We start from the raw sequence: 18,560 nt of genomic DNA on the forward strand, positions 1-18,560 counted from the left end.
TTACATTAAAGAGTACAAATCATGTGGATGAAATGCCACTGTTATATAAAAAAGAGGAAAAAGGAAAAAATAATGACAATTCTTGTTTGCTTGCATATGCAGGAGGAGGATGCATTGACGGGGGGTAGAGTAGGAAAGAGACATTCTTCACTTTATAACTGTTTCTATATTTTTGAATCTTATGAACATTTTACTTATTCAAAAGAATAATTTAACAAAAGCAGATGTTTTCTTTAAGATTTTAAAGAGTTGGAAAAACAAAAACATACTGCAAACATTTCTTGGGGTTAAGTGTACAGGAATGGAATTGCCTTCCAACACTTAAAATGTTAGTGTGACCACAGAGAGTGGCGATCACTCTGTAGTATACACAAATATTGTATTATGTTGTATGTCTGCAACTAATATAATGTTATATACCAGTTTTACCTCGGTTTAAAAAAAATGTTTGTTAGAATTCAACAGTCAAGCTATCTGGTCCTGGACTTTTGTTTTTGGGAAGTTTGATTATAGCCTTATTACTAGTAATCAGAAAAAAAGAATAAATGGTGGAGAGTCCACAGCTAGATTGACTTGCATCCCAATGACTGCTCTGCTTTGTTCGAGCCATCCTCACTGCTGCCTGATGCCTTGAGTACAGATGTCAGTGTCTGGATTCTGTACTTGAGGTTTGCCAAAAAGTGACTGCTACCGCTGCTTCAAGTGTTTCGCTATATAGAATATAATTTGGGTTTGTTTTAATGTTTTTTTTTTAACAGTTCTAGGCTTTCAGAAAAATTGAGCAGAAAATACAGAGTTCCCAAATATTGCTGTGCACGCGGCACACATACCCCAATTCCCCTACTATCTGCATCCTGTACCAGGAGTTTTACATTTGTTGAACCTACGTTGACACATCTTTATCACCCAAAGCCCATAGTTTACATTGGGATTCATTCTTTGTGTTGTACATTCTACGGCAGCGGTCCTCAACCTTTTTGGCACCAGGGACTGGTTTCGTGGAAGACAGTTTTTCCACGGACCGGCGGGGGTGGGGGGTATGGTTTTGGGATGATTCAAGTGCATTACATTTATTGTACACTTTATTTCTATTATTATTATATTGTAATATATAATGAAATAATTATACAACTCACCATAATGCTGACAGGAGGCGGAGCTCAGGCAGTAATGCGAGTGATGGGGAGCGGCTGCAAACACAGATAAAGCTTTGCTCGCTTACCTGCCGCTCACCTCCTGCTGTGTGGCCCGGTTCGTAACAGGCCATGGACCAGTACCAGGGGTTGGGGACCGCTGTTCTATGGGATTTGACAAATATGTAATGACATAAATCTACCACCGTAGTGTCTTACAGTATAGTTTCACTGCTCTGTGCTCAACACTCCCTCCCCCAACCCCTGATATTTTTACTGTCTCTGTTGTTTTGCCTTTTCCAGAATGTCCTACAGTTGGAATCATACATTAGTGTTTTCAGGTTGACTTCTTTCACAGTGATATGCATTTAAGGTTCCTCTCTGTCCTTCATGGCTTGATAGTCCACTTCTTTCTAGCACTAAATGTTCCATTGTCTGGATGTGCCATAATTTATCCATTCACACACTGAAGGCCATCTTGGTTGCTTTCAGGTTTGGGCAATTATGAATAAAGCTGCTATAAACATTTGTGTGCATGTTTTTTTGTGGACATACATTTTCAACTCAATTGGTTAAATACCATGGAGCATGATTTCTGGATTTTCTAGTAAGAGCATGTTTAGTTTTGTAAGAAATTGCCAAACTGTCTTCCAGAATGGCTGTACCATTTTGCATTCCCACCAGCAATAGATGAGAATTCTTGTTGCTCCACAGCCTCACCAAAAAAAAAAAAAAAACAAGTTAGTGTGACCACAGTGAGAATCCACTACACATCTACCAGAATGACTAAAATTTAAGAGACTGCCAACAGGACTTCCCTGGTGGTTCAGTGGTTAAGAATCCTCCTGCCAATGCAGGGGGCATGGATTCGAGCCCTGGTCCAGGAAGATCCCACATGCCGCGGAGCAACTAAGCCCGTGTGCCACAACTACTGAAGCCCACATGCCTAGAGCCCGTGCTCCGCAACAAAAGAAGCCACCGCAATGAGAAGCCCGCGCACTGCAACAAAGAGTAGCCCCCACTCGCCGCAACTAGAGAAAGCCCGCACACAGCAACAAAGACCCAACGCGGCCAAAAATATATACATAAATAAATAAAAGACTGACAGCACCAAATGGTGGCAGGGATGTGAAGCAACTAGAACTCTCATACATTGTTACTGAAAATGTAAAATGATACCACCAATTGGAAAATGCTCTGGCATTTCTTACAAATGTTAATGTAGTATAAGAAGCCTCTGCTTCTGCTTCCCATTCTCATCTGGACCCAGTACAGTTTAGAATTTTGCTTTCTTCATTAAATAGATATAGACATAAGAATCTTCTAATCTGATTTTTATAGCAAACTTTAGTCAACAGTTATAAGAGTCATGGGCATTCCCTGTAAAAAGGAGTGTGTATGGAATTTAAATCAGGGAGGTAAGGCCACCTCTCTTTGTTTGCTCCAATTGCTATAACAAAGTACCACCAACTGGGTGGCTTAAACCACAGAAATTTATTTTCTCACAGATCTGGAAATTAGAAGTCCAAGGTCAAGGTACTGGCAGGGTTGGTTTCTTCTGGACCCTGTTTGGAGATGACGGTCTTCTCCCTGTGTCTTTACATGGTCTTCCCTCTGTGCATGTCTGTGTCTTAATCATCTCTTCTTTTTTAATTTATTTATTTATTTATTTTTGGCTGTGTTGGGTCTTCGTTGCTGCATGTGGGCTTTCTCTAGTTGTGGCGAGCGGGGGCTATTCTTCATTGCCGCACACAACTTCTCGTTGCTGTGGCTTCTCTTGTTGCAGAGCATGGGCTCTAGGCGCGCAGCCTTCAGTAGTTGTGGCACGCAGTCTCATAGTTGTGGCTCGTGGGCTCTAGAGCACAGGCTCAGTAGTTGTGGCGCACGGGCTTAGTTGCTCTGCAGCATGTGGGATCTTCCTGGACCAGGGCTCAAACCTATGTCCCCTGCATTGGCAGGAGGATTCTTAACCACTGCGCCACCAGGGAAGTCCTTAATCATCTATTCTTATAAGGACACCAAGTTGTATTGGATGTAGTAGAGCCCACCCTAATGACTTCATTTTAACTTAATCACCACTTTTAAGACCCTGTCTCCAAATCCAGTCACACTCTGAGGTACTGGGGGTGAGGACTTCAACATCTGAATTTTGGGGAACACAGGTAAACCCATGTCAGACAGTGACCAGCTCTATATTCTGTCCTCTCCTCTCAGGATCAAGCGATGTATGAAGCTCTGCAGTGGTCCCTCAGCCGGTGACTTCTCCAGCAGCAGGCCTTCAGGGAGTCCAGTGCATCGAGCTGCCAGAGGTACCCACGTGCTCTGAGCTGTCCACTTTCAGCTTGACACAGATGTGGTCTCACGTAAGCATTTTATGCTCAAATTAATGAGGCCAAGTCAGAGCTAAAGATTCTTCCCATCTGGCCAACCTTGTACGGAAACACCCTATACCTCCTGTTTAAGAAAAAGAAAAAAATTTTTAACTGTCAAAATAAAATAACAGATACCTTTTCTAATTAGAATGTTCATTTTGAAACAACCTTCACTGTACTATAGGAAAGTTGCAGTCACAATAGAAAGAACTCCCCCGCCGCCCGAACCATCTGAGAGTATTGGCCAACCTGATGCCCCATCACCCACAAATACTTTAATGTACACTTCCTACACACCAGGATATTTCCCTCCATAACCAGCCATCAACATCAGGACATCAGCTGTGATACTTTGCTACCATGTAGTCCTCAGGCTCCATTCAGGTTTCTCCAGTTGTCCCAATAATGCCCTTTATAACAAAGGGATCTAGTTTAGAATTAGCTATTGCAACCGGTTGCTGTTTCTCTTTAGTTTCCTTAAAGTCTGGAACAGCTCCTGTCTTGACTTTTGACACTCTTGAAGGTTATAGGCCAATTACTTTGTAAAATGCCCTCAATCTGGATTTGTCTTACGTTTCCTCGTGATTAGACACAGGTTGTGCATCTCTGGCAGGAATATCATGAGGTGATGCTCTTCTCACTGCGTCGTGTCAGGTGATGTGCAGTTTTAATTTGCCCCAATACTGGTGATGTTCACTTTGGTCACTTAATTAAGGTGGTTCTGCCAAGCTTCTTACACTGTGAAGTTACTCTTTTCCTTTGTATTTCATATGTGTGTTGTGTGGAGGTACTTGGAAACTATGTAAATATCCCATTCCTCATCAAACTCAGGTATTACTATTTCTGCAGTGTGTTGTCTATTACTCTCATTATATGATGTTCAGATTGTCCGAGATTCAGCCAGTTGGGAGCCCCGTCACACTGTCCTCTGTGCAGCTTTGACAAGTCTCTAGCTGATACTTTTGGGAGGGTTTAATTTGTGTCATGTTTCATCTCATCCCTCGTTTACAGTGCTGCTCATGGTGTATTCTTAGGTTGTATAGATGGCTTTGGTTACCTCCTTTTTTCCTTCCAAAATTTCTACTCCACCTCAGTCATTAAAAATGTTTATGCTGCTTTTAAGGATGTAATTGATAAGATAGAGAAAATATTAATAGATCAAAGCAAGTCAGGTAAGTAAGACACAGTCCTTTTTTTCAAGGAGTTCACAGGTGGATACAGACATTCGAACAGAATATCACAATGCCCAAGGAAGGGGCATAGAAAGGAGGGTGCTGTAGGATTCCAGAGGAAGGAAGACCGAAAGAAAAAGTAAATCAGGATCATGTCCTAGGCATAGATGATTAGGAATGATAGTTAAATTAGAAGTGTGGGCCAGAAGGTCTTAAACAGTTATTAAATTTGAGTAGTAGATTTGATTGTGCTTGATATCAGCCAAATCAAAAGAGAAACACGGGGAGTTCCCTGGTGGCCTCCTGGTTAGGATTCCGGGCTTTCACTGCCATGGCTCGGGTTCAATCCCTGGTTAGGGAACTGAGATCCCGCAAGCCACATGGTCAAAAAAGAGAGACACGGGGCTTCCCTGGTGGCGCAGTGGTTGAGAGTCCTCCTGCTGATGCAGGGGACACGGGTTCGTGGGAACCCGTCTGGGAAGATCCCACATGCCACGGAGCAGCTGGGCCCGTGAGCCATGGCTGCTGAGCCTGCGTGTCCGGAGCCTGTGCTCCGCAACGGGAGAGGCCACAACAGTGAGAGGCCCGCGTACCGCAAAAAAAAAAAAAAAGAGAGAGACACAGTCTGGTATATCATATATGTAGGTTATGAGGGAAAGCAAAGATTTTCTTGATGATTGAATTTTTTTGACAATTTCTAGACAATTAGGTCTACCTACCGAACTTTCTGGTAATTTAGCTTAGCCTAAACATAAAATGTTGACCACATCAGAGATCAGATGGGCTGCATGTCCATCAGCTTTGCAAATCAGCTGCTATGTAAGTTGGACAGTGGCAGTTATTGGGCAGAAAGCTAACCAGCTAATGTCACAGTGGATATTGCCAGCCCTTCTCCATAAGGAAGGACAACATGTTCTAAGTGCCATCTGTGTGCTAGACACCGTCATATGTTCTCTTTAATCCTCCCAACTCTTACTCCCCATACAATGGGGATCGGATGGCATCCCCATTAAAAAGAATAAGGTTCAGGGCTTCCCTGGTGGTGCAGTGGTTGAGAGTCCGCCTGCCGATGCAGGGGACACGGGTTCGTGCCCCGGTCTGGTAAGATCCCACATGCCGCGGAGTGGCTGGGCCCGTGAGCCATGGCTGCTGAGCCTGCGCGTCCGGAGCCTGTGCTCCGCAACGGGAGAGGCCACAACAGCGAGAGGCCCGCGTACCACCAAAAAATAAATAAATAAATAAATAAAAAGAATAAGGTTCAGAGCTTGTTCACAGTCACCTGTGTATATACATGCATAAGAAGGGTCTGAATTCTGGTCTACAGCTGTCCAGCTTTTCTTTCTTTTGTGAACAACGTCCAGTCCTGTGTTGAGAACCATCTGGAGTTGTATCCTCTGTAGCATCCTGAAAGATTAGGCAATTTCATTAAATGCTTTGTGCTGAGCACTAACTTCATAATGGTGAACAAACTCAGAACTTATTGCCTAATTTGGCCTAGTTTGTTGCCTAGTTTCTGCCTAATTTGTTAGCAGAAATATCTGATTGTCCCATAATATCTATTCATCCCTTCTTCCTTTTAGTAGGAGAGTGATTAAGTTCTGGCTAGTGTAATATGAACTCAGGTGATGAGTGCAGCTTCTGGTCACATCCTTACAAAGAAGCAGCAGCTTGGAGACTTGGCAGTCCGGTGGTTAGGACTCTGCACTTCCATTGCAGTGGGCGTGGGTTCAATCCCTGGTCGCAGAACTAAGATACTGTGTGCCGCCCAACGAGGGCCACGACCCCTGCCCCCCCCAAAAAAAAACAAGAAGCGGCTTGGACTGCGAACCCATTATTAACTGGGGGCAGCCTGCCTTGAACTCATGCATCTTAGCCCATAGGCAGACTCTGGGAATGTCCTCAGAAACCACAACTGGTTTAAAAAAGAGGAAAACTCTGCTTGCTCTCTTAATTCCACTTTTTCATTTCCAGGGCTAGAATGTGATGAAGTGATGATGAACCAGCTTTGACCATATAAATGGAGACATTCTAGAGGGTGACAGAGCAATAAGACATAAAAAACCAAGGTCCCTGGACACTTGTGGAGCAGTTTTCTCACTGCTCAGACACAGTTGGCCTAGACTTTTATATGTGACCTTTATTGTGCTTAAGCAATTATATTTTGATCTCTGTTAAAGCAGCCAAATTAATGTCCTAATTGATACAGTGAAACAAGTAAAGAGGCAGTTGCAAAACAGCCTGAGAATGACTGTGAAGGGATAAGAATAGATGCCATTCATTAGGAGGAGCACAGAGGAAGGGCAGTGGGGTCCAGGGAAAGTTCTCCGGAGAAAATGATGCCTCAGCTGAGTCCTGAAGGCTGGGAGGGAAATGCAGGAAGGGAATACATGATCTAACTGACAATAGAGACCTGCAGATGGGAGAGGGGCTGGTGTCTGAGAAACTAAGGACAGGTGTGCTCTCACATTCATCCACATGATATTGCTGAAAACACATCAAAGTTGTGTTTACAGGAGCATCTTATTTCCAAAAGCTAAAATAGTTAGAAAGCACCTAGGTACATGTTAGGCACAATCTTTAGTCATTGTTAATATCTCTCACTGTTGAAGTTCTCACTACCTGAACTCAGGAACTGAATGGATTTGGATACATTTTTGCACTGCTCACGTTCCAAAGCTGAGAGGCCAGATAGATTTGGGATAAAATGGAATCCCACATCATTTAGAGGCTACCCTTAACTCCATTGCTTTAGGTCCATGAGACCTATGCTTATCACTGGCATCAGCATTTTTAATTTTCAACTTATTTTTACAAAATAAGGACAAACAAAAATATTCAGTTAAATGTGCAGGTATTATAGTTGTCTGACTTGGGGTGTCCTGCTAAGTTTCATGAGGAAGGGATCCTGTCAGTCTTGTCTCCTTAGCATCCAGCCCAGTGCCTGGATCACAGGAAGCATTTAATAAATGTTAAATGAATTACCTTTCTTAGACAACAGGACTGTCAAAATTAGACTGCTGGCTGTGCCCAGCCCCTCCCTCCACGTGAGAACTAAAAATGTTGATTCATTGGGTAATAGAAATCTCACTTTGTCATATGAGAAAAGATAAAGGGACATGTGAATAGCCTATAACCCAGCAGTTCCACTCTGACATATGTATCCAACAGAAGTGCACACACCAAAATAGCAAAATTCATAATTGACCAAAGATGGAAACAACCTAGATATCCATCAACCATAGAATGGATAAACATGGTGTTTTCATGCACTAGAATACTACACAGCAGTGATGAACTATATGCAACAGCACAGGTGATTCTCACAGCTTTGAGAGGAAGAAGCCAGTCTTGAAATCATCTTGTGTGATTCTACTTATTAATGTATAAAATTCAAAAAGGCAACTGATCGATACCATTAGAAGTCAGATTTATGGTTACTTTTGGAGGGCAGTGCCTGGAAGGAGCACCAAGTGGGGCGGCCTCTGGGATGCTGGCCACGCCCTCCTTGATCTGGTGATGGCTTCATGCATGTGTTTTCTTACTGATGATTCATTGCACCGTGTGCTTATCATAGCTCTTTTCTGTAAGTATGTGCACTTCAGTTAAAAAGATTTTTTAGGCCTTCCTTGGTGGCACAGTGGTTAAGAACCTACCTGCCAGCGCAGGGGACACGGGTTTGAGCCCTGGTCTGGGAAGATTCCACATGCCGCGGAGCAACTAAGCCTGTGAGCCACAACTACTGAGCCCACGCGCCATAACTACTGAAGCCCACGTGCCTAGAGCCCGTGCTGCGCAACAAGAGAAACCACCGCAACAAGAAGCCTGCGCACCGCAACCAAGAGTAGCCCCCGCTTGCCGCAACTAGAGAAAGCCCACGCGCAGCAACAAAGACCCAACACAGCCAAAAATAAATAAGTAAAAATAAATAAATTTATTTTTTAAAAAAAGGTTTTTTAAAAACTTATGAAAATTTTTTCTGTAATTCATGATTCTTCATCTGATTTTATTTATAATAAACATTTCAGGGGCTTCCCTGGTGGGGCAGTGGTTGAGAGTCCACCTGCCGATGCAGGGGACACGGGTTCATGCCCTGGTCCGGGAAGATCCCACATGCTGTGGAGCAGCTGGGCCCGTGAGCCATGGCCTCTGAGCCTGCGCATCCGGAGCCTGTGCCCCGCAATGGGATAGGCCACAACAGTGAGAGGCTCGCGTACCGCAGGAAAAAAAAAAATTTTTTTCAAAAATTTAAAACAATAGGAGTATCAATATTGAAAACGTGGGTCACTTAAAAGTAAAGAGGTGCATAGAGTCCAGTATCCTTGAGGATAAGCCAGCCACTCTTTTCTCTTTCTTTTTCCCCTAAAACACCAGGCGTTTTGCTCATACTGTCCTCCCATCTGGTCAGTGGTGAGAAAATAAAGTTGAAGAGGTGAGTGGGAGTGGAATTTTGTTATTTAAATTAGCCCAACACTAATATTCTCTCTTCCTGGGAGAATATGAGCTTCAAAGACGCCTGCAGCCGTCGAGGTTGTCTGGACCACTGCTGCCTTCGGGAATGTTTGCTTAGATGACATGTTGGCCATGCAGTCTGGTTCCACTGCCAGGTAGGCCTTGCCCCTGAGAGGGGGAGGGAGGGAGGAACTCACCAAAGTGTGTTCCAAAGAACTCCTTCTTAGGTGTGGAGATAAGCAGCCCACGTTATATCGCAGCCAAGGACATTCTGTTTTCCAAGACCACAGTAAGTCTCAAGAGGGAGAAACTCGACAGTTCCTTAGCTTCCCTCCCCTCTATCTGAACACCTGCTGTGTCTCCCACAGTCCTCATCACCCAAGCTAGGAAGGTGGAAGGCATCTTCAGTTCTTCTGATCAGTGATCAGGCATTTATTATTTAGATGTACTTATTCTCACAGACACTGACCTAGCTCAAGCTGTCATTGCCTTTCATACGTTTACTTTGGCCTCCTATTTAATCTCCTATTCCAATCTCTTACACACTGAAACCAGGGTTGCCTTCAAAAGATACTAATTAATCATGTCACTTCTCAGCTTAGCATCCTCCTGTGGCCTAAACACATTGGTCTAATTATGTATGGGCCTTTGTAATCTGACTTCAATCCACCTTTGGCACCTGTCCTGCCCCCTCTCCCCTGACTGGATATATTGCCATTCCAGTGGAACACCATGTTCTTTCACATCTCAGCCCTGGCTCATGGTGTTCCCATTACACAAGACCCACTTCTGGGCTTGAAATAGCCATCGTGAGAAGCCCTGCCCAATCCTTCACTCCACTTTCTGCTCAGACTGTGCTGACCTGGACTGTGGCCATTAAACACCCTCTGCTTAAGTACTAGATTCTCAGTGGCAGTCCTTAATTCATTTTTGCATTATAGCACTTGACAATAAGAACAAAGTAACTTTTTAATAGCACAATTGAATCACTTTGCCCTGTGGCACAAAGCACAGCTAACATAAGGGAGATTTGCTGGAGATTTTATGTTGTTTCCACCCCAGGAATCTGCCAAACTGGAACTTCATGGCTCATGGCTCTTCGAAGAGAAATCAGCAAAGCTTTGGAGGTGGGGCTTCCTCAGGCACTTAGTTATTGCTGATCAGAAGAGTCCTTTTAGCGATCCTTCTCCGTGGCTAAGGAGCCCCTGAATGTGCTCAAGGCTTTCAAAAGAAACTGGTTCTAAGAGCTTGGCCCACACAAGCATTCTCTCTCTAAAGCAGAAAGTTTTAAGGAGGAGATAATATATATTTATTACAACCGAAATTCTTATTACCATCTTGGCACAGATGGGAAAACCTCTGCTACTCTGGCTGTGAGTGAGCCTGGTAAATGGACAATGGGTCTTCCTTACAGACTCCAGGAAGTTTTGCTAGCTTGAACTTTTCTCAGAACTAATAATGCAGAAAGCTAAATGAGTTTCACGATAACCGAGGCCTTTCGAAGTGGAGATACGGGGTGACGGAAATAGATTAGGGAACTGTAGAAGCCCTGTTTTGCAGCGTATGTATAAGGAAGTCTGTTTTTCAAATAAAAAAGCCCTATCTGAAAAGGAGGCAAAAGCAGATTGATTAATTCAACAAATACTTTTTGAGCATCTGCTTCATATCTGCCTTTTTCCAACTGCCTCCTTTATTACTCTCAGCTCACTTAGAACTTGGATGTTGAAGGAGCATTCAGATTCTCTGACCCTTTATTGCCAAACTCAGTTTGTAGTCCAGCTTAGATTCATTTATTAAAAATGACATTATTTGTGCCACTTTAATTTTGCACCTTGCACGGTGCAGGTTTGGAGCATCTGTGCCTTGACACACAAAATGTCACAGGCTTTGTTATTATTGCTGGTGGCATGGGATGGGGGAAGAAGAGGAAGGTGGATTTATAAACTGTATCTTTACTAATACATTAAAACTGAGACATATAGTATCTTCACTTTATATTTGAGAAGACAGGCTCAGAGAGGTTGAACAACTTGTCTTTGTCACACAGCTAATAAGTGGCATCTGGAAATTCAAACCCGAGACTGTCTTAACTCTAAAGACTTTGTCCTTCTCCTACATCCTCCTGGCTTTGGGGGCAGGAGATGGACTTCTGTGTCATGTCCCCTGGGGAACTACCAAAATGCCTTCTAAATCATTAACTAGTGTGAGTTGTAATAATAATAATCTTTATTAAATAGTGAATAACATTTTTTTCTTTGAACTCAAGCAACTAGTATCAGAAACCTCTCTACACAGTTGCCACTCAGTAAACTCTGATGTTCTGGCAGACAAGATTTTATTTATTTATTTATTTATTTTTGATCGCACCACATGGCATACGGAACTTCCCTGAGCAGGGAATGAACCCGTGCCCCCTGCAGTGGAAGTGCAGATTCTTAACCACTGAACCACCAGGCAAAGTTCTGTCCATGTATATTTTAAATAGTGATTTTTTAAATGGATAGGGTGGAGGCAAAGAAATAACTATTGTATTGCCCAACCTCGGAAGTAAAAGATTTAAGAAAATGGGCAAATGTTTAACTCTAGGAACCTTAGAGTATGCTCACATCCCTCCTTAGTCATAATCAGAAGCCAGTGTTTGCATTGTGCTTTTCAAATGCCTTTGAATCCTAGAGAACAATGGGTATTTCTCCACATCGCAGGGGATCTTAGGTTATCCAGCAGCATTAGCATGTGTCTTATCTTGGAAAATATTACCTACAGTTTACTTATAGTCTCTTTCTCAAGACTATTGAATCGTAATGCTACAAAAGGCCTTTGAATCCTCTGTCAGGATTTCTCAACTCTGGATGACACAAGAATCAACTGAGGCTCTTAAAAATAGGCTACCTGGCAGTCTCCCAAGTCAATAGAAATGAAAGCAAAAATAAACAAATGGGATCTAATCAAACTTAGAAGCTTTTGCACAGCAAAGGAAACCATAAACAAAGTGAAAGGCAACCTGTGGACTGGGAGAAAATATTTGCAAATGTTGCAACCGACAAGGGCTTAATTTCCAAAATATATGAACAACTCATACAATTCAGTAACAAAAAAACTCAAATGACCCAATCAAAAAATGTGCAGAAGACCTAAATAGACATTTCTCCAAAGAAGACATACAGATGGCCAATAGGCACATGAAAAGATGCTCATCGCTAATTACTACAGAAATGCAAATCAAAACAATAATGAGGTACCACCTCACACTTCACAGAATGGCCATCATTAAAAAGTCTACAAGTAAATGCCGGAGAGGGTGTGGAGAAAAGGGACTCCTCTTACACTGTTGGTGGGAATGTAAATTGGTACAGCCACTATGGAATACAGTATGGCAGTTCCTCAAAAAACTAAAAATGGGAGTTGCCATATGATCCAGCAATCCCAGTCCTGGGCATATATCCAGACAAAACTATAATTCAAAATGATACATGCACCCCTATGTTCATAGCAGCAGTATTTACAATAGCCAAAACATGGAAACAACCTAAATGTCCATTGACAGATGAATGGATAAAGAAGATGTGGTACATATATACAATGGAATATTACTCAGCCATAAAAAAAGAATGAAATAATGCCATTTGCAGCAACGTGGATGGACCTAGAGATTGTCATACTAAGCAAAGAAGGTCAGAAAGAGAAAGACAAAATACCATATGATATCACTTATATGTGGAATCTAAAATACAACACAAATGAGCATATCTACGAAAATGAAACAGACAGACATAGAGAACAGACTTGTGGTTGCCAAGGGTGGGGAGAGTGGGGAAGGAAAGGATTGGAAGATTGGGATTAACAGATGCAAACTATCATATATAGATGGATAAACAACAACTTTACTTCAATAAATTTTTTTTTTTAAATGCTACCTGGGCCTCACTGCAGACCTGTTGAACCAGAGTTCCTGGCTGGGGCTTGGGTGATTTTTTTCTTTTATTGAAATATAGTTGACATACAATATTATATTAGTTTTAGGTGTACAACACAGTGCTTTGACATTTATATGCATTATGAATTGACCACCACAATGTCTAGTAAGCATCTGTCACCATACAAAATTATTATGATATTGTTGACTATATTTCATGCTGTACGTGTTGACTATATTCCGTGCTGTAAATTACGTGACCAGCTAAAGCCTCAGTCACGCTGAAAAAGAGAGGAAGCAGAAGCGAGATCTGCCAACGCTGGCTTCCTGATGATCTTGACTGAGCAAACGAGGCCGCCCTGGAGACCACGCGCAGTCCAGATGTGCCTGCCGCCCTCGTTCTCAAGGTGAAGTCTCTGGAGAGTCATTAGCCCAGTGACAGCTTTGGTGCCACACTTTCCCCCCTCCTTCCTTTCCTTCCCCTGCAGCCAAGTCCAAGCAGCTGGCTGTGGGATGAGCTGACACACAACAATTAAAATTTGCCCCAGTGGAACTTCATAGGCTCCTTTTATCCCTGCAGGAGAGCAGTACAGGCGTTTGAGGTCAAGAGGCTGAGCCGGGTAGGGAGCACAGCATGATTGGCAGCAAAGGGGATGAGGGACAAATGCCAGGAACCCTCCTTCCCGCTGCTTAGTGTGTGACAAAGCTGGAAGAAAGGGAAGACTGGGATTTACGTGAGGTCTCAAATCTTGAAGGATGCTAAATTCTCACTTGGGACCTGTAACAGGTTCAGATGCCAGATGAAAATCAGGTTCATTTCAGGTGAGTCTAAAGATTGATTGATTTTTTTTTTAATTGGCATCAGGGCACAATAGTTATAGTAGTTTGCAGTCCATAGTCCACTCATAACTTGAAATTAGAAACTGAAAAGCAGTCATGTAAGTGGGAGGAGAGATTTCATTCATTCAACAAATATTTCTTGACTGGCAACTGAGCAGGTTCAGTGCTAGTTGCCGACAGTACAGCTCAGAGCAAAACTCAAGTCCCTCCCCCAAGGGCATCTCCCCCTCCCACGGTGGGAGAGGTCATGGGGAGAAGAAAAGGGCAGAGTCAGTAAGTCCAGGTATGTCTATGTTATGCACACACACAGCAAATAGAACAAGTGGTAAGTGCTGTGAAGAAAAAGGAGGGAAAGGGCTGGTGAGAGCTGTGCGTGGGTCTGTGGGTCGGTGGTTATTTTACGTGGTGGGGGGGTACAAGGAGCGAAAGAGAGGCAGGTAGCCTTTGGGGGAGAGGGTGCTCTGCCCCACGAGACCACAGAACCTAAATGTCCGTCAGTCAAAGGCATCTACACCTAGCTGTGCCACCGTCCCTTCATGTTCTACCAGCCTCTTCATCAGATCCATGACACCTGGTCAGTCTCTTCCAGGTTAACCGGCAGACACTCTGGTACTTTCAAGCCCCATAACAGGCCAGGTTGGTGGTCTGGTCTTGCCTCTGTCCTCCTCACTCTCCGGGGCAGGGCGTCGCAGCATTGCTCCTGTCCCAAGCGCCATCTGTGACATTGATGACCCCTAACCTCTGCAGAGGAGGGGCCGTGCAGAGCAGTCATACCTGCACTCCCGGTGGCCTCACGGGTCATTACCTCGAGGCTGAGGGACAGTGGCTGTGAGCTGCCAGCCTTCCCACATTTTAACTCATTCACTTCTCACTGTAGCCCTGGGAGGGATGTGTGACTTTATCATCAGTTTGCAAATAAAGAAACTTGCCCATGGCTAGAGAGAGGCAGAGTTGGGCAAGTCTTATCCACTGAAAACCCCTTTCTTCAAGGAAACAAAGCACAATTATGGAAAGTTTAAACGTCCAGGGTTTAAATAACGCCCCAAGCGTAGTCACAAGGCAAAAAACGGTGACTCAGGAAAGGAGAGAGGACTTAAGTACTATTAAGTGCTGGCTATCGGTTGGCACAAAAAAGGATTAAGTGAGGAGCCGGGATAGAATGACCAACTTCGCTATGGGAGAGCCATTTAATACACGTGTGGATAACTTCGTTCATTTATTTTTCTGTTGCTAAAGGAATTTGTAGAAATTTACATAAAGGCAGAAGAAAGGTATATGAGTCATCCGTAATCTTGCTTTTCAGAGACTACCACCATTAACAGCTGTCAAATATCTGCCTCTAAGATTTTCTCTCATCAGATGGATTGGGGTGATTTTTGTCCCTGGTCAGATGTTAACATTACTTCCTCATGAAGCAGGCCTTTTGGGGGTCCTGTCCCAGTGACCCACCTTCATTCCTACAAAGTGACTCCCCAAGGTGAAAGTGAGGCAGGAGATAGATGGGCTCCAGGCTAGACACTTAAAACTGGCCTCCTGTTCACACTTCCTGGGGTGAGAAGAAGATGGGCTCCAGGCCGGACATTCATTACCAGCCCCCTGTTTACATTTCCTGAAGCAAGAGACAAACGGGCTCCAGGACTACATAGTTATGACCAGATTCCTGTCTGTATTTCCAGATCTGCATCTCAGTATAAAAACCAGCAGCAGAAATAGGGTAAATAACCAGACATTGGACATTTTTATGGCAGGGATAGAGTGGGACTAAACCCTCTTAAAAGATCAAGAGCTCATACATTTCCCATCCTTGGGGCAAGGGAAACATTGCAGGTGCGCAGAAAGGCTCCTTGAGGGCAAAAAGGAGAGGGCGCCACTCCATAATATGTGATGCTAAGGCCGTCCCATAGGCCTCTGGGCTATAATCCATCTTGGAAAAAAGTTGCGCGTGCATGTTGGAGAGGGTCCGGAGGCAGATCAGGTGTGGAAAAAGAAACCAGGTAATTGGCCAAAGGTAAACAAAGACCCGGAAGAACTGCCTTACATAGATGACTTCAACGCCTCTTTACTGAGCTCCTCATTAGGGAGGATGCCCACACCCTTTCTCTCTGGGTGTGCTTCTCTGCCTTGCTTCTGTCTTAAGTAAACAAACTGTTTCTCTGTGTGCTTTCCCACTTGTTGTTGTGCTGTGTCTCTAATAATAAACTTTGTATCTGTTTTTACAGTTTTTGCCTCGTGAGAAATGCATTTTTCACTGGGGGCAGGAGCCAGGGGTTATGGTGGCTAGGATTCCTGGTTGTCATCCAGGCTACCCACGTTCAATTCCTGGGCAGGGAACTAAGATCTCACTTCACGCCACCACTCACTGCTGCCTCTCCGAGATCCAAAGGGCACCCTGGAGACACCTGACTCCAAGGCCCTGGGACCAGAATCCTTTTGCTCTGTCTCTTACTGGGAGGCACCATCTCTTAAGAAGCCCCTACAGAGAAGGGCATCTCATTGCTTTGCAGGCCGGCCCAGGCCTTTCTGAGGCCATTCTGATTGTTGGAAAGCTTTTCTCTCTTAGAGGTAGACTCCAGGTGAGATCTGATCGTTAACACAGCATGCTACATAGGTAACCCAAGTTGCACTCTTTCTTTTGTCTTTTTTTTTTTTTTTTAAATCACCTTCCTTGCAGCCACTTTAAAAAAATCCAAGATGTTTCTTACATGAACTACTTGATACCATCTTTCTCAGTTAGCTGTGGCTGCTTTAACAAAATAGCACCAACTGGGGGGCTTAAACAATAGACACTTATTTCTCACAGCGCTGGAGGCTGGGAAGTCCAAGACCAAGGTGCCGGCAAGGTAGGTTTCATTCTGACACCTCCCCTCTCGGTTTGTAGAGGTCACCACCTCATCATGTGCTCACATGACCTCTTTTGTGTGAGTGGAGAGAGGAAGCTCTGGTGTCTCCCCTCATAAGGGCACTAATCCCATCATGAAGGCTCCCCACACCCACCTCACAACCTCATCTAAACTTTATACCTCTCGGATTTCCCTGGTGACACAGTGGTTAGGAATCTGCCTGCCAATGCAAGGGACACGGGTTCGAGTCGTGGCCTGGGAAGGTCCCACATGCCGTGGAGAAACTAAGCCCGTGCGCCACAACTACTGAAGCCCACGTGCCACAACTACTGAAGCCTACACACCTAGAGCCCGTGCTCCGCAACAAGAGAAGCCACCGCAATGAGAAGCCCGTGCACTGCAAGGAAGAGTAGCCCCCGCTCGCTGCAACTAGAGAAAGCCCGCGCACAGCAACGAAGACCCAACCCAGCCAAAAATAAATAAATAAATAATTAAATAAACTTAATACCTTTCAAGGCCCCACCACCTAGTACCATCACATTGGGGCTTAGGGCTTCAACATATCAATCTCAAGGGGACACAAACATTGAGTCCATAGCACCATGCCAGGTCCGCCAACCCTGAATGATTTTGTGAGCAAACCCTCATCAAGAAAGACTGACTTTTGAAAGGTCTGTAAAGTGAGGGCTGCCAACCAGCTTCTCTCGACTCCATTCTAGGATTGTCTGCCTTATGCTGGCCTTTCTGGAACAGACCCGTCCCACCCATGTTCTCTGCCTGGCTCTTGTTTATAGAAAAACTTTATCCTCCTAGGCCTTCCCTGAGTTCTAAAGAATAAATTTAATCAGAGAAGTGAGAAAATGCAGAAGCAAAGGAAAACAGTCAAGCAAGACAAAATCATAATCGTTTAGCCACTAAACAAGGTCAGGGATCTTTAGTTTCTCCTCAAGGGCTATAGATAATATTCTGAGCCACGTCCTTTGAGCTGTTTTGCAGATACTGAAACCCCCACCAGGTGGAAGAAGGTAACTGTATGCTGCCCTCAAGCACACAGACCCCAGAACCAGAAGGTGGATGATGTTGACTCCTGATGACCTCACCACCAACCCATCAGAAGAATGTCCATGAACTGATCATGCACGCCACCCCAACCCTCCCTTATCCTGTCTAAAAACCTTTCCTGGGCTTCCCTGGTGGCGCACTGGTTGAGAGTCCGCCTGCTGATGCAGGGGACACGGGTTCGTGCCCCGGTCCGGGAAGATCCCACATGCTGCAGAGCAGCTGGGCCTGTGAGCCATGGCCGCTGAGCCTGCGCGTCCGGAGCCTGTGCTCTGCAACGGGAGAGGCCACAACAGTGAGAGGCCCGTGTAGTGCAAACAAACAAACAAAAAACCTTTCCTGATAGCCTTCAGGTAGTGTGGGCCTTTTAAGCACTAGCCACCTGGACTCCTTGCTTGGAGCCCAGCAGTAAATGCATACTTTCCTTCACCACAACCCAGTATCAGCATATTGGCTTTATGGGTGAGCAGGCCCAAGTTTGGTTCGGTAACAATGCCGTGCTCCATGTATCCAAACCCCCTTGGAAGCCAGTTAAATACTTATTACTCAACAAAAGTTAAGTGAGCACTTCCAGGCTCTGTCGGAGAGCTGGGGACATGGTGGCAAACAGACAAATACAGCTTTTGCTCTCACAAAGCCCACATGATGGTTCATGACTGAACTGAACAAATATCTGGATAGGATGATTTCCGGTGGAGAGGCGTACTAGGAAGAAAATACGGGAAATGGGCAAGGGCAGATCCCAGTTTGGTGGAGCCTGAAGCTTATTTGGGGACCCTCTT

General features: G+C 44.4%; 1 protein-coding gene across 1 annotated transcript in view; it reads left to right on the forward strand.

The window, feature by feature from the left end:
- The window catches only part of NVL (nuclear VCP like), a 104,499-nt gene extending 100,969 nt beyond the window's left edge, over positions 1-3,530 (forward strand). Inside the window, exon 23 of the mRNA XM_007454481.1 lies at positions 3,348-3,530. Within this exon, the coding sequence (XP_007454543.1) occupies positions 3,348-3,392 (45 nt within the window). The 3' untranslated portion in view covers positions 3,393-3,530. The remainder of the gene's footprint in view (positions 1-3,347) is intronic.
- Positions 3,531-18,560: the final 15,030 nt, after the last annotated feature.

The sequence above is a fragment of the Lipotes vexillifer genome, unplaced genomic scaffold, assembly GCF_000442215.2.
Source record: "Lipotes vexillifer unplaced genomic scaffold, Lipotes_vexillifer_v1.1 scaffold634, whole genome shotgun sequence".
NCBI classification, from domain to species: domain Eukaryota; kingdom Metazoa; phylum Chordata; class Mammalia; order Artiodactyla; family Lipotidae; genus Lipotes; species Lipotes vexillifer.